This window comes from Corapipo altera, unplaced genomic scaffold (assembly GCF_003945725.1).
Source record: "Corapipo altera isolate COAL_440 unplaced genomic scaffold, ASM394572v1 24b, whole genome shotgun sequence".
Lineage (NCBI taxonomy): Eukaryota > Metazoa > Chordata > Aves > Passeriformes > Pipridae > Corapipo > Corapipo altera.
Window position 1 is genome coordinate 5,730,810 of NW_020884888.1, and position 17,240 is coordinate 5,748,049.

Below are 17,240 nucleotides of genomic sequence, written 5' to 3' on the forward strand. Positions count from 1 at the left end.
AAGGTAAAATCCTCCAGCACCACCTCAGAGGTGATCAACAAAGATGATAGTTCTATGCTTATAGCTATGGCAGTGAACTGGGTATACATGTTAGTCACCAACACCTTGTGATCAAACAATGCATAAATTATGTAATAAACTGTGCATAAATTATATAATACTGATATAAAACTACTGAGAGAACACAGAGGCAAAGAGGTCATCCATTAGATGTGCTAGGGCTTGAGTCTGTATTTCCTACATCTCCCAGTGCTCAAGTTACAGCAGTTTCGTTCTCTAGGAAATATTTCAGGTTTATTTCAAGATAATAATTACTTTGACTTCTACAAGTGGAGGAGCAATTTGTAGAAAGCAGCTTCTTTTTCCCCAGATGGTATGACGTGCTTTGTGATGTATAATGGGATTAAACTGAAGTAGGTGATACCGAGAGAGGAGAGGATGTAAGAGGCTTATAAAATGGAGCGTTTATGTTTCTGCAAGATATGCTAAGACATTTCTGCAGCTGTTGACACTGCCTAGATTGTCTTGCAAGATCATTAGGCAAAATAATTTTACTAGTTGTGTGATGGCAGTGGCTGCTTATTTCATTCTCCTTAGTAGAGTGGCAGAGCAGAGCACTCCTATGCAGGTTGGCTTTGGGAGGCCATCTGTAACTGATACTGACATATCTGCAGTTTTAAAATGATGAGTCTCCGGGAACGGAAATGATAGAATCACCTTAGCACACATCGCACTGGCGTAATTAACTGTTAATTAACTTATCTCTTTGGGGTATTTCTTTTTATGAATGTAATTGTCATGCTGCTTAACTCTGAGCTAAATTGTACAGAGCCATATGAACATTAGAGCTCATTTGAGATTAGCTTAGGGATCTCAAAAAAGGTGCTGTATAATAATCTGTCAGTAAAATGTTAAATTTCAGGTTTTTTACTTTGACCAAAAATGTTAGGCGCAAGAGGAAAGTCATAATGACTTTTGTAATACTCTATTTTTATGCTATCAGTGGGGTGTTATTTAAGAATGCCAGTTCTGAGCCAAAGTCAGCTGGAGAAAAATCAGTTTGAACTTCTGATCCCAAACCAGCAAGTAGGAAAGCCCATCAAGGCTAGCATAGCAGCAGAACTTTTACTCTGCAGCTGACCTTTTCTGACAGTAAAGAAGGATCTTTTCTGCATCTTGGGCTGGTGAATTCAGTTTACTGTATCTCTAGTTCTTACTTGTGCTGTCTGTTCTTTGTAGAGAGAGCCTGAGGGAGACCTTGCTGCCTCTTAGGTGACATTCACACACTTTTCTCCCTGAGCCACAAGTGGCAGCTGAATATTAAAGTCCTGTTCTGCTAATACAACCCAAAACTAAGGGTTCATGTACTGGTTTAGCTTATGCCTGCCACTAGGTAAAGAGTTGCTTTTTCTTTTCACGCACTTCAGCCATTGCAGATGTGTCCAGGTGACAGTAGGTCTGAAAGAGCTTATGAGATTCAGTTTGTTCCTGTGAACAACAAGAAATCAAATTTACAAATACAGTACAATGAAACCTTAAATGGGGTTGACTTCTGGCTCACTGTATCACTTTCAGTGTGAGCCTGTTTACTTCCAAGTTCCCAATACAGAATCTATAAATGTGATCGCAAACAAAGTCTCCTCATGAATACTGAAGAAAGGTGACACTCAGACACTTTTCATCCTACCATGGTATTGGAAATGAAATTCATCTGACGAGGTTGTTTCTAAGTCTATGAATGTATATGGGGAAAACCCAAATACATATCTTTTATTCACTATCCAGCATGAAGACAATTTTGTATTTTAAATGCTAAAGAAATAAACTTTTAAAGATCTTTTATGCCCTAAGTAGATATATTTTTTGTTCTATGTTTTCTTTTATAATGAAGTTCAAGCAAAATATTTCTTATGTTTCAGAAGGGACACTTAGATTAGCCAGTGCTGTACTTTACAGACTACAAGAACAGCTATAAAGTAAACATCTAAAATTGAAATTGTGTTTTTAAATATGTGAATTAGAATTCCTTTAAGTCAAACATGTCTCCTTAGCAATTGTATATACTTAGACAAAAAGTGAAACTGTTGCAGCTGCTTGTCTCTATAGTTGTTTGTGTTTGGTGATTTGTTTATATTGCTTTCTCAATTGCTCTAAAGGTATTAAGAGCTCCATGTAAATCAGTAATGTTAGAAATAGAAGTCAGAAGTAAATTTCTTTAGAAGTGGTAGACTTTGTTTCCTGGACGAGGACCAAGACTAAGCATCAGCTAACCTTGTATTCTGTACTATAGAACTTCAGTGTTGCAGCGTTGTGCTGAAAGTATTTGACATCTGTTCAACGGGACCACTTTCTAATCCTTTTTGTAATTCCCAGCGTCTCTTCAGGTGTGTGAGACATTTCTGATTTGATCACAAGTATTAGTTCATCTTTTTGGAAGAATAAAACTGAGTAATCAACAAGCTGAGAAATAATTCAGGAAAAAAGTTTTTGATCTCTTGAATTATTGTTGAACTTGCATTGAGGATATAATTTCTATATTTTGGAAAAAAATATTGCTATGTTTTTCAGTACACTTGAAACTTTAAATGCAAAAGCAAAAAAGTTAACCTTTTAAATGATCAAATTTTGGAATTTTCTCTTACTGCTGCTGAATCCAAGTTAGGCACTGCCATGAAGAGGATGCTTTTAGTTGGAAACCTGTGCTGACAGAGCAGGAATCTGTTTTGTAGGAACTCACTTGCAAGGTATCACATTTTTGTTCCATCAGAGGTACAACTTCTGTTGTTGACTTCAAGGCTGCTCAAGCAGACCTGATGTGTTTAAAGATGCATATTGACTGCAAGCTTTTTATTACAAGAGCCCTTGGATATGCAGTGTAAATCTGTAACGATATATAGTGCTACTGGATAATAATGATCTGAATGCGTATTTTCTGCTGTAAATTTCCCTCATGTGGCTCCTATGATATGTGTACATAGACTATTACCTTTGCACTGAACTGACTATACTTCATAAATGAAGAGCAAAAACAAGTAGTGTACTAAAGATGACTGTACCTTGTGGTTCCAATTGTGGAAATACTTTTGCAGAACAAAAAGTATAGCTTCAGTGCTACAAATTTGATTTTTATATTTTTTATTAACATGCATGGAAGACTAAGGATAATATTTTTTAAAAATGAACTTGTTTTTTGTACATTTTTCAATGTTTAAAACTATATGATTTAACATTACCTCTGAATACCAGTGATCAGTAAATTTTTAAAGGAAATACCTCAATTTGAGTGTTCTTCTCTTGTTAGTTGTCTGATAGGTTGAAATGGACTATAGCGCGTGATGAAGTGAGCCGTATGATGTAGATGCCTAAACTGTGCTGTAGAAGGCACAGTTGATGATATGATTTACTAAAAGGGAACTAAATGATACACTACAGGTGTTGATGTGGAGTTACACAATCATGGCTCATTCTTCCCAACTGGACATTTTCCTCATGAATGGCTTGTAAATTGAATTTTCAGCGTGAAGCCAAATTAAAAATGAAACAAAAAATGTTTGGTTTCCTCTGGATTTTGTTTTAGTTTTTTTTTATAAACAACAAGGTTTACAATAAGGGAAAGGATACAAACCCTGAGTGTGAATAAGGCTGAGTCTGTATATGTTTAGGTTTGCTTTGTTGTTCTGTCAGTGTGTGTAGGAAAACAGTGTTTCTTTACCTGACAACTGGGAGCATGAAATACAGGGGCTTAAGGGGGAGGTTTGGGGGGGGGAACCACAACCACACCAACAGTATCCCTGTGTGACAGTGATCTTGACATCTTGACTCCAGTTCTATTAAGTATGCTTAAAGAATATTGAAAGATAAAAAAATATTTGGAAAAGGTGCTCCAGAACTCTGGAGAATAAAGCTGTCTAAATTAGGGTGAAGTAGCTCTGGCTACTTGCATTTGTCCAGGGAATAGCCAAGAAGGATCCAACAGTTCAGATGCCTACATACCTGAAAACTTGATAATGGAGGGTGGAAAAAAGGCATACTCTGAGGTCCAGTGGATATAAGCTGAACCATTAAGAATACAAGTGAAACACTGGGGAAGCTTATCAGATAAATTACTTATATTCATCATGATGTGAAGATTTCAAGGGAAGACTTGTAATGTTTTTGTAATGTTATTCTCTAATTTCAAGTGATGAAGTTGTTGTGATTTAACCTCAACTGGTGTCTAAGTACCATGCAGCTGCTTGCTCATACCTAGGGGGAAGAGGAGGAGAACTGGAGGGGAAAAAAGGAAAAACCTGTGTATTGAGATAAGAACAGTCAGTGTCAAATCCCCAAATTGGAGTGGCAGAGACAATGCACTGATGAGCATATAGTCACTATAGAAGTGATAATACAGTGTCGATATCAATTAACATAGAATTTAATTCATTGGCTATTCTCATCCAAAATCAAATTCCCTTGAGGTACACATTGGAATTCCCAGTCCTTCCACATTACCCAGCAAATGCACCCAGGTCCTTGAGCAACAGCAGTCCCACAGATGGCTGTACCTTTGCCTGAGGCAGGAGTAACCCAGATTGTTTTCCCCAGCAGATTTTTTTTACATGCACTATAGGAACTTTATCCCCTTCTACAGTAGGTGGAAATTTTGACTGAGCAGGGCCAGCCCAGCTGGCAGATCCCCTAGTGTTCATTAACCAGGTGGCATTTGCTAAATGTGTATCCCGATGTTGGAAGGTCCCACCTTGTTCTGCCTCTTCTTCCTGTTCTTGTGGTGACCTTGCTTTGTTCTCCTTTACTAAAGAAGCTGACTTTTGTGTCCATTTCTTCTTGTGTATAGGGGCAACTGATACCAGCACAGGCTGGTTCCCTGGTTCAGGTGCTGTTCCAGACACCAGGGTTGGAGTAGCCTCAGTGCCTGTCACTGAGGTTGGAGTAGCTGCAGTTTCTTTTGTCTTGTCATCAGAGACCTTCTTTTTCTCTTGAGGGTAATGAATAATGTCAAAGATTACCTGGGAGGCCTGGGCCAGGCCCCAGCATGTTGCAGTCCTTTGTGCCTCTCTGGAATAGACAGGGTGACAGCATACTTTTTCCAGATGTTTTACTAGCTTTTCCAGATTCTGCACTTCTTCAAGGGTGAAGTTCCAATATGCTGGAGATGCCCACTGTCTAGGTGCTTGCCCATGCTATTCCACACACCGTGCCGCTCAGAAATATCCAGCCCCAGAGCAAATCTCTGGGTGGGATTCTTAAGTAGCTGTTTAACCTTAGACCAGCCCTGGAACACATGCAGGAGACATAGCAATAGGAACATGCTGGTTTGAACAGCCCAAGGATATTCAGAATTCTCAAAAGGTATCTGCTCCATGGATTGGGTCTCCGAGGAGAAAAGGTAAAGGCATAATTATTAATAGTTTCCAATAGATGGCTCACAAAGTCCAGAGCTGATGGCAGTGCTGAGTACAAACACCAGATTAGTTTGAAATCCAGCCATTCCATCATATCATAAGACATAGTTCCATTTAAAAAAGAGTTACATTAAAATCATAACCTTGGCCCAGTTCCCACGGGTGATAAACAGCACAAAGGGGGAACACAGACTGCAAGTAAGGCAACACATAACACAACTTTAAGAACAAGCACACTAACTTTGAAAGCAAATAAATCAACAGTGCAATTAGCAGCTATTAAACTAATAATGCTTATATTTGTTCTAATGTGTTCTTGTCTGATTTGTTATTATCTCAACCCGTTGGGCCCCACATCACATGCCAAAAAGAACTGTTACAGTTTAACCCCAGCCAGCAACTAAGTACCATGCAGCCACTGACACCCCCCCGCCCCCTCCTCCCCCCGTGGGATGGGGAGGACAATGGGAAAAAGGTAAAGCCTGTGGCTTGGGATAAAAACAGTTCAATAATTTAAATAAAATAAAATATGACAATGTTATAATAGTAATTGTAATGAAAAGGGAGACAACAAAAAGAGAGAGAGAAATAAAACCCAAGAAAGACAAGTCCACAGTACAACTGCTCACCGCTCTGATCAGTGTCAGACCCTGTCCCCAGGCAGCAATTGGCCCCTCCCAGCCAACTCCCCCGATTTATATACTGGGCATGACGTTCTGTGGTATGGAATATCCCTTTGGACAGGTCTGGTCAGCTGTCCCAGCTATGCTCCCTCACAGCTTCTCGTGCGCCTCCTCACTGGCAGAGCATGGACACTGAAAACCCTTGACTTGGGGCAAGCACTGCTGAGCAACAACCAAAACATCAGTGTGTTATCAATATTATTCTAATACTAAACCTAAAACATAGCACCATGCCAGCTATTAGGAAGAAGACTAACTCTCTCCCAGCTGAAACCAGGATAGGCGTGGATGCAGAGTTTGAGTATTTTCTTTTGCCTGAAAGAGTCTTTTCCATCTTTTGTGTGAAAGAACAGACATCTGTAGATGATAGCAAATGCATGTAATTTTATTCTAAGTAATAAAAAAGACTGAATATTGTATTTGTCTAAAACACAATTTAATCTAGTTATTTCTTCTTTCAGTAAGTCCTACTAGTCATGCAGCAATGTGGCATGCTTTCTTATGAAGAAAAGCTTTAAAACCTCAACTTCTTTTGCTTAAATATATTGTTGCTTTTTCTTTTGCTCTAAAATGCAAATAACTTATGTCTTCTATTTTATGAAAGTAGATTAAACTAGAAAATTATTCAACTAATGCCAGAGGATAAAATCAGAGTGTGGTACAGTTTCACAAATGCTTATTCATTACAAAATGGAAGTGATTGACATAATTTAAATATTACAGATGTGTAGATGCACAAAATGCATGCCAGATTTCTTTCTTCCAGAGGTAAAGATTCCCCTACCTGATAGCATCTCGATTTAACCCCGCTTTTCCCTGCTGCATGCCTCAAGGTGTCATGAGGCCTGCCAGAGGTGACAGGTTATAGCCCTGGCTTTGCTCTGCCCTGGCAGCAGATCTCTACTCTGCATCTCCTGCCACTGAGCTGCTTGGATCAACGGGGAACCGATGGGGGTCTAAATCTGCAGCCAGCCTCTCCTTGCTGCTCTCTTGTTTTGGCATCTTTTCAGGTGACATGGTCTCTCCTAAGGTAGCAGCAAGAGCTGTGACACTTCACATCATTCCTTCTTCTCCATCTTCATCTTCCCACCTTTCTCTACCACTCTCTTCTCTTAAAGAAGATATCCATCTTCATATTCCCCCATGGTATTTCAAAGCTCCATATAACCTGCCACACGTTTATGGTAATGACGCAGACTGCCTGAGCCCTTCACCTGCCCAAGTGCCTGTTTTCTCCCTTGTCTGTGTTGCAGGGAAATTCCTGGTTGTCACCTCACTGAGCAGTCATCTCTAACCCATGCTTATGCCTCTTCTGCCCCAGTGTACCTTCTGCCCGAGCTCCTCAGCTGAGGTGTACTTGAGGTACATACTCATACCACCATTTTCTCCTGATTGCCCCCCTATGAGCACATACAAGGACCACAAGAAGTGCTCCTTTGTCTCTCCCAGCAAAGAGCCTGGAAGAACCTTCCCAGCTCCCCTGAGGGACAATGTTTGGTAGCTCAGGCCTACGAGAGCAGAGTGTGACTGCTTGGCAGGTGCACTGCCTGGAGGGTGCTTCTTCAGCTGCTGACAGATGGACACCTTCTTCTGGGTTCTGCCACTGCCCTTTACTGTTTGCTCCTGTTCACAAAATCACAGAATATTCTTAGTTGGAAGGCACCCACAGGGATAACTGAGTCCAACTCCTGGCCCTGCACAGGACCATTCCCAAGAGTCACACCGTGCCTGAGAGCATTGTCCAAATGCTTCTTAAACTCTGTCAGGTTTGGTGCTGTGACTACTTCCCTGGGGACTTCCAGCACCCAACCACCCTCTGGGTAAAGAACCTAAACCTCGTCTGACACAACTTCAGGCCATTCCCTTGGGTTCTGTCACTGGTCACCACAGAGAAGAGATCAGTGCCTGCCACTGTTCTTCCCCTCACAAGGAACTTGTAGATGGCTATGAGGTCTCCCCTCAGTCTCCTCCAGGCTCAATGGACCAAGTGACCTCAGCCGCTTCTCATACAGCTTCCCCTCAAGGCCCTTCACCAACTTTGTTGCCCTCCTTTGGACACTCTCTTAGAGCTTAGTATCTTTTTTTTATTGCGGTGTCCAAAACTGCAGACAGTACTCAAGGTGAGGCCACACCAGAGCAGAGTAGAGCAGAGTAAAGCAGAAATGGTTTGGGTTGGAAGCGACATTAAAGATCACCTAGTTCCAACTGCCCTGCTGTGGACAGGGACACCTTCCACTAGACCAGGTTGCTCAGGGCCCCATCCAACCCGGCTTTGAAGTCTTGCTTCTTTCCTTTCCCTGACTTTTTTTTCCAACAACCTTGCAGTCTGTGAGTAAGGTAATTTTTTGTTAGACTGCCAAAGGATATTTTTATTATTATTGTTATTGTTGTTATTATTACACAATTATTGTTGTTATTATTACCTGGGGGTGCTGGTCGACAGCCAGCTGAACATGAGCCACCATGATGATACAGCCCATGGCATCCTGGCCTGTATCTGCAATAGTGTGCCCAGCAGCACCAGGGAAGTGGGTCTCCCTCTGTACTTGGCACTCGTGTAGGAGGCCACACCTTGAGTCCTGTGTCCAGTTCTGGGCCCCTCAATTCAGGAAGGACACTGACGTGCTGAAGCAGATCCAGAGAAGGGCAACAAAGCTGATGAAGGATCTGGAACACAAGCCCTATGAGGAGCGCTGAGGGAGTCGGGGGTGTTTAGCCTGGAGGAGGCTCAGGGGTGATGATGTCGCTCTCTACAACTACCTGTGGCTGGGCAACTGGCAACAGGATGAGAGGACATAGTCTCAAGCTGCTGCAGGGGAGATTTAGGTTGGACATTTGGAGGAATTCTTTTTTGGAAAGGTTAGTTAAATGTTGGAGGTGGTGGAGCCACCGGCCCTGGAGGTGTTTAAGGGAAGACCAGACATGGCACTTCGTGCCATGGTCTAGCTGACATGGTGGTGTTCAGTCACAGGTTGGACTCGGTGATCTCAGAGGTGTTTTCCAACCTAACCGATCCTGTGATTCGGGATGATCACCATTTCTACCACTGTCATCACCGTTACCTGCCCTAACCCTAAGCCCTGGGCGGTCCCTGGCGGGGCCCTGCCCACAGCGCCCCCTAGTGGCCCCCGCGGTGCCGTGACGCGCCCGCCGCGAGCAGGGCCGCTCCGTCCCCGCGGGGCGCTCGCGGCTCCCGACGCTGGTCGCCGGGAGGGGAGGGGGGGGGGGGCGGTGCTTCCCGCGCCCGCCGGAAGTGACGGACATACCGGGGCGGGGCGGGTGGCGCGTGGGGGATGCGCGAGCGGCGGCGGCGGCGGCGGATCCCGAGCGGGGCTGCGGCGGGAGGTGGGGGCGGCCGCCGTCATCAGCACCGCCAGCAGCGCCGCCATGCTGAGCCGCAGCTCGTTCACCAGCCTGGTGGTGGGGGTGTTCGCCGTGTACGTGGCGCACACCTGCTGGGTCATGTACGGCATCGTCTACACGCGGCCCTGCCTGGCGACGGCGGCGGCCGGCGCGGCGGGGGGGTGCGTCTGGCCCTACCTTGCGCGGAGGCCCAAGCTGCAGGTGAGCGGGACCGGGACGGACCTCGGCCCCTCGGTGTCACCGGCTCCTCGGCACCGCCCTTCCCCTTGTCCCTGCCCTCGGCCCCTGCCCAAGCCTCTGGCCGCTGTCCGTGACCCATGTCCCTGCCCCCGTCCCTGTCCGTGCCCCCTGTCCCTGCTCCTGCCCTGTGCAGAGCGCCCGTGGCTGCTGGCACGGGGAAAGTGGAAGCGTTTGGGGTTTGGGGATTTTTATTGATTTCGTGTACTTGTTGGCACACACACACTGGATAGAGCAGCACTGCAGGAGAAATGCTGGGCCTGTTAAGTCTGGAGAAGACTGAGAGGGGATCTCATTAATGCTCGTTAATATCTCAAAGGCAGGTGCCAAGGGGATGGTGCCAGGCTCTTTTCAGATGTGCCCATCGACAGGACAAGGAGCAGTGGACATAAACTAAAACATAAGAAGTTTCACCTCAACTTGATGTAGAACTTCTTTACATTGAGGGTGGCAGAGCACTGGAACAGGCTGCCCGGGGAGATTGTGGAGTCTCCCTCTCTAGAGACATTCCAAACCCACCTGGACATGTCCCTGTGTCACCTGCTCTGGGTGACCCTGCACTGGCAGGGGAGTTGAACTGGTGATCTCCAGAGGTCCCTTCCAACCCTGACAATTGTGTGATTTTGTGAGATGGCTCCACTACCTTCAACTTCCAGGACAGGTCATCCTTTTAAAATGTATTCAGTGGCTGTGTTATCATGTTTTTTTGTCCCCAAAAGGAGTTGAAAGCTGTGTTAAGACTTTTTTTGAGTACATTATTTTCTGTGTATATAACCTTCCTGTGACTGGGGAATTAGTGAAGCCAAAATACAGACCTGTACTTTAGGCATAACAATGCATGGATTTAATATTTCCATACTCTGATTTCTTCATGCTGTGTTTGGATTTCAGTTAAGCGTGTATACGACCACAAGGTCAAGCATTGGTGCTGAGAGTAATATAGATCTCGTTTTGAATGTGGAGGATTTTGATATTGAGTCCAAATTTGAAAGGTAAGTATCTGAACTAGTAGAATCTGAGGTGTCAGAGTTCATTGTTTAATTCTGAAACAAAAATCCTAACTGATGGTTACATGGACAGAAGTATGCATGAAGCAAAGTTAGGCTTCACAAACACAAACAAATCACAAGAATTAATAAACTGATAATACAACCAGCTATGGGGCGATTAAAAGTTTCATAGGTTTCACACAGCTCTATCTCATCTGTTGGCAGTTTCCTATAAAAAGATAAATGAAAATTTGGCCCAATACAGATCGATTATGAAAAGGAAGGCTGGTATAATACTACTAAAGCAGTAACTTGAGTTTGAAATGCTGAGATTCACAAAGGTGACAGATCCTAGGGGAAAAATGGTTATCACATCTTTGCCTGTAACTCCCCTGCTAGTTTGCCCAGTCTGAACTGGTTCCTTTGATCTTCAATGAGGGGGAATGCTGGCATTCCTAGAAAAAAACCCCAACAACACAAACTTCCCTGACAAGTTATCCCTTAGTGAAGGAAGTTTGACTGCATGAACTTGGTATCTCTCAGGTGGAGTTTTAGCTTCTGTTTCATAAAGTGCTTGCTACCCTGCTGTTCTTGCTTGCCCCATCTTTTCAAGGGGATCTCCTCCGATTAATATCGTGTTTGGAGGGAGTGAGACTGCTTGTAAAAATTCAACAAGCCTCTGCTGCTTTTGCTGGATTTCTTTTAGGGTTTTTATCAGGCTTCTGCTTCTTACCCTGGAGCCATGGAATTAGCCTTATCAGTTACACAGATAACACTTGCTCAGTTTACTCCAGTGATTGGCTGCCATCAGGGAAGTGGATCCAGCTTCTCGGCATCCCACTGCGTTAATATTGACTGGATTTCAATCTCACCTGATACATGGCCAGACTTTGATATCTCAGTAGCTGTACACGGCACTGTTTTAGTAGCCATTTGCTGACTGTGGCCGTCATTTGAGGTTTCAGCTTTAATTCAGGGTCGACATGCTACTTTGTCGTCATCAGATGTCAATGCAAACATTACGTTTTGCTCTTCATCAGAACAACAGACTTGCTTTTACTGTCTCTCAGCTCCTCCAGTGGACACAGTAAGTTTTAGTTACGAGATCGTATTTCAGAGAACGTTACAGGTTCTACATCCTGCAGATCTTCCTGTAAGATTCTCTCATGCGCATTCCAAAGCTCCACCTGAAGCTTTTGGATATGATCATCCTCGGCAACAAGCAATGCCTCTGCTTGCAGCCTCTTTTCCAGCTCAGCAGCAAGCAATGCTTCTGCCTGCAGCCTTTTTTCTTTACATTGGCCACCCAGGACAGCAATTTTAGCTCTTCCTCCAGAGGTCTGTCCCATTTCTCTCCAGTGTTTTAAAATACAACCCAAAGGTGATTTCTTCACAATTCCTTCTTTGGAACCTGAAGAACCCACAGTACAAAATAAACCAAATACCGGTTCCAAAAGCAAATAAACCAATGAGTCCAAACTCCCAAATTAATATCCAAAATACCAAAATATCCAAAATACCAAATACAAATTACCAAATGCTAGTTACCAAATACCCCACATAATGCATAAAAAAGATCTACACAACTTATTTCGATAAACCAGAAAAATGCCTTATTTTAAAAATGCAGAGGCATCTTACCTGTGTCTCAGAGTACAGGAACAGAGGAGGCATTATGCAAGGTTGCAAGTAGAATGATTTCTTGGCTAAAATAAGGGGAGTGACTTCATGGTTTGGGGCTCCAATTTACAGTTCTGTGCTTGCCATACCATAGCTGAGAAGATATTTTATTAATGCAAAGTGCATGGCAAAACTTTGTGATTTTCTTATTAAATTTTGTATTGTGTATACAATCTGTGATACATATTCAGCACATGGAAGGCTGTTTTTTGTGAGTGTTGTCATAATTTTGGCCCTATGACGTAGCAGTAGATCAAGGCAACAAAAGAATTGATGATGCAGTCCTGTGTTAGCTAGAGCAGTAAAGTATGAAATGGACAAAGATTAAACTATCTTAAGATAATAGTAAAACTTTGGTAATGCTTATATTGTAATATGTACTGGAGCATAAAAAATTATCCTGTCCAGGCATGCATCGTTAGGACATACTAGCTAGAAGTAATTGTTGTGTTCCAGGCAACCCAAATGTTTAGTAATAGCTAAATGTTTTAGCATGTACATCTCATAATGTATTTATTTTGTGTTTTAGGACAGTGAATGTCTCTGTACCAAAGAAAACGCGAAATAATGGCACATTATATGCATATATATTTCTTCATCATGCTGGCATTTTGCCTTGGCATGATGGTAAGCAGGTGCATATAGTAAGCCCTCTGACCACGTACATGGTCCCCAAACCAGAAGAGATTAATTTGCTCACTGGAGAATCAGCCACACAGGTAGGTAGCTCTTCCATCTACAAAAGAAAAACTGCAAAAAAAGTGATTTCTTTTATAGACACTTGTAGTTAGTATGTGATGTGCTTGCGTCTTTAAACTAAAAATGATATTGTGGTGGAAAAAAAATCAAAACTCCTTGATTATCATGTGCCAAAAGTAGACCACTCCCCAGAGCAAAGGCAGAGCTCTTTCTTTAACACTGCTATTGAAACACTACCCTAGTTAACATTAATTACTTAAAGAATTCATTGCTTTTGGTAGAAATATTGCTCTGTAATAGAATGGTAGAATCCATTCTCTGTGACAGCATGGTGCTACTTTCTATAGTGAATTGAATTTGTGTGAAATAATATGCTTTGTGGTTGTAAAATAGCAGAATAACATATGAAAACAAACAGATATGCTGTTCGGTTAATCATCCACATCCTTTTGAATGTTTTGAAATATCATCTAATTACTGTACAGTCCTGTTTTCAAAGTGAGTTTTTCTTACTAGTATACACATTCCTAAGGTATGAAGATTAATTAGGTGAATATTCATTCTTGATGAACAAGGCTGTGATTGGGCACTCCACTTTTTCAGTGTCAGATTATGGTGGGACTTTACAATCTACTCTGTTGCATTTGAGCATTTATTCATGGGCTTTTTTTTTAATATAGTTAATGACTCCACAGAGTCTGTGAGTTACATTATTATCCCATTCAAAATTTTGTGTTGTTCAGCAGCTTGTATTTTTATTCTTCTTTTAAAGCAAATCGAAGCGGAAAAGCACACAAATGCTCTGGATGAACCTGTCTCTCACTGGAGGTCAAGATTAACCTTAAATGTCATGGTGGAAGATTTTGTGTTTGATGGATCATCCCTCCCTGCTGATGTTCACCGTTACATGAAAATGTAAGTTGATGACTTCATTTTTATAGATTTGTTATTATAAACTTATGGCACATTTCTTCAAAAATCCTCCCTGGCCACTGTTAGTAATTTTATGTTTAAATGGGCACTTAGGAGACAAGAATAGGTGCTCTGAATGCTTTTCCATAGAGAGAAATTACTAAGTTATTGTGTACTAGAAAACCTGATTGGAGATACCTTGCTCCTGGGCAGGTCAGAGTTTAAAATACTTTATTTGTAAGGAGTTATCATGGTAGGACAAGCAGACACAAGTAAAATGCTCCAGCAGATTTCTCCAGCTTCTGCCTTTGTTCTCCAGTTGTTCTTCTAGCCTTTAGAGCAGTTACTGTCCCTAGACCCTTTCCAGTTATCCTTCTTCTGCAAGTTACCTGTACAAACCCCAAGTGCTGAAAACAGGCACAGGTGGTCTCCTATGATATCTTTTTTTCTGCCTTTATGATTGGCTTTGTTTTACTTTGACAGCATGTATTCCTACATTATGTCATTTTTCTCAAGAAAGCACTAAAAAGCAGAGATAGGTTTTTAGGCCACTAGATGCAGACAGCAGCTTCTGTTCACAGCTTGCTTAAATCACTTCCAGTGTCAACCATATAAGTAGTGCTGTATTGGCTTGTGCTGTTGTGTGATGATGCCTTTCTCTACAAGTATCCTGTTAAATCCAGAATTAGTTGTTTAATCAGCAGACTGATTAAGCAACTGGGGTTCTGGGATAGCTTTCCAGCCAGAAGAGAAAAGCTTAGTAACTCGTAGGATAGGCACATAACAAGAAGAGGTTGTTGAACTGGAGTTGATGAATGAGGATGTTTTTCTGATCATGTTTAGATTTGCATCAGTGCTGTTTTGTCATTATATTGTACAGGAGATAGTTTGGATATGAAATAACCTGCTGCAATTCCACTAGCAATAGCTTTAATCATAGTTATCACTTAGAAGTCTAAACCACTTTGGTTAAACAACCAAGCAATATTTCTGAGCCTCAGTTTGGTACTCTTCTGTGCTACTGTTACACTTTGTATATTTAGTATGCGGTATTTCTTAGGATGCACAGAGACTTCTTTCTTTTGTCAACAACTAAAATTCAACTTTCAGGCTTTACAAAACTCTTTTAGGCTAGTTCCATAGACTTTCACCGAGAACATCACAGTGCAGATAACTCCTTTTCTAGTGAAGACTTTAAGAATTTGTCTGTCTTAGAGCACTGGGCTAAATACTTTTCTAAGATACTGACAAAGCAATTGCATATAGGTTATAATTTGCTAAATAGCTTTAATCAACTTGATAGAGGGCTTGAAGGTTGGGTGGTTTCTATTGGATTCATGCACGTTGGTGAGGTGATAGAGCAATCCAAATGAGACCTTCTGTGGAGGAGATGGCAGGGGAGATTTCTGCTCCTTGGGTGCTCTCTGAGGTAGTATTTGGCCTCCTTGTGTGCACACCAGCCCTCCTGTTAGAGCATATGATGCTGCTGACCTGATAGATGACCTGCCAGGTGCAGAGGAGTGGGGAAGATGGTGGAGAGTTGTTATTGTTGCAATACGAGCAGGATACTTGAGACAAAGGATACAAATATATGGTAGTAGACTTCAGTATATTTCTCTTCCATGGAGTTGTAGATTTCCTCTACCCCGATCATGCAAAAGCTTCAACATCATCACAACCAATTTCATTTGTCTTTTTATTTGCTTATTCTGTCTTTCTACAGAAGAGTAAAAAGAAACAAAAATTTTTAATGCAAATATCTTTCAGTGAAAGATTCTAGGCCAGTGGCTAATTTCTTGCTATGTGTTAAAAGAAAATGTGCCTGAAAAGATGGTGGGAAATATCTACATGGGTAGATCTGAAAGTAATGAATGAGTGCTAATTTGAATAAAAGTAGTTTGCTTTTTAGATCACTGCAGTCATAAAATCCATGTTTAAACATCCTAGGGTGCAGTTGGGGAAGACAGTGCATTACCTTCCAATATTATTTATTGATCAGCTAAGCAACAGAGTGAAAGATTTGATGGTGAGTAATAGAATATCTTTAATTACATTTAACAGTTTAAACAGTAATCTTCACTGTTGTTTTAATTAAGATTTTTTCATTGGTTGTTTGCTGTAATGAAAAAGTATAAATGCACAAAAGAACTCAATGACAGTTTAACTTAATGCAATCAACTGTGGTACTGCAGAAGCTGGATCCGGGTTTGAGATTCCCTTCTGGCAGAATTATCTGCCAAGCACTGTCTTCTATTCCACCAAAAGATATTTGGATTCCATTGTTTCTGTCTTTTGGGTGATATGGAGGACATCACTGTAGCTGTGGCAGGAGAAGTCTCATGAGTAGTTTGACACCCTAAGCTGAAGAAGCTGTGTTAGCATCCCAGAGTGGCTTCTGATATCTTCTAGGAAATAAACATATTCACATATCCACAGCTGATAGTGAAGTTACAAGGACACAAGTCAGTAGCTACTCATTCTCTTGTCTCCACAAAATTCACTTGTGGTTAAATTTTCTTGTACTGCTTTCTGGTACTGCTGTTAGAGCAACTTGAGCACCTGAAAGCTTGATGTTGCAGTACATCCAATGATTTTGTACTCTCACATTAACCAATAGAATTACAGAAAAATAAAATTGTATGAGATTTCTGGAGATTGCCAGTCCAGTGACCCTGCTCAGAGTAGGATCATACAGAGCGAGTTGCTCAGGACCTTCTCCAGCTGAGTTTTGGTTATATCCAAGTATGGAGATGCCATAGCCTCCCTGGGCAACTTGTTTTAGTTTTCAGTCACTCCAGAAGTAAAAAAAAAAAAGTAGGAAGAGTTTTTTATAAATTTAAATAGAATTTTCTGTATTCAGTTTTTGCCCAAATCTTCTCTTGTAGCAAATTATTCAGTTCCTTTGCTACCAGTTACACATGTCAGTCCCCTGTTTCTAAAACATGTTCATCTTAGCAGCTCTTCATTAAGCCTTGCAGTTCTTTTCAGTTGTACCAATTGGAATTTGGTAATTAGAAGTTACTGGGACCAACCATCTTGGGGAGTGTCTCAAAATTGTTAAATGACTATGTTTGAATACTTTGTCTTCTACATGAAAGCCTTAGTAGCTGTAAACTTTCCATAGACCTTCTAAATTATCTCTCCAATTCATTAACTTTAGCTCAAAGAATTTTGCTACTTAGTTTTGGGGAGATTCTTTAAGAACTTGTATCCCTTCCACCCCAAGGTTGTTTAACAAAATAAACTCCTGAGCATTTGTTACAAGTCTTGATAGC

The 17,240-nt window shown here is 41.7% G+C and overlaps 1 protein-coding gene across 2 annotated transcripts in view; it reads left to right on the top strand.

Annotated features, from left to right (window-relative positions):
* Window positions 1-9,363: 9,363 nt before the first annotated feature.
* Window positions 9,364-17,240, top strand: part of CLPTM1L (CLPTM1 like) — a 29,386-nt gene continuing 21,509 nt past the window's right edge. For both annotated transcript variants that reach the window (XM_027643791.1, XM_027643792.1), the window contains exons 1-5: window positions 9,364-9,649; window positions 10,577-10,677; window positions 12,884-13,073; window positions 13,826-13,968; window positions 15,913-15,991. In XM_027643791.1, the coding sequence (XP_027499592.1) occupies window positions 9,473-9,649; window positions 10,577-10,677; window positions 12,884-13,073; window positions 13,826-13,968; window positions 15,913-15,991 (690 nt within the window). In that variant the 5' untranslated portion in view covers window positions 9,364-9,472. The remainder of the gene's footprint in view (window positions 9,650-10,576; window positions 10,678-12,883; window positions 13,074-13,825; window positions 13,969-15,912; window positions 15,992-17,240) is intronic.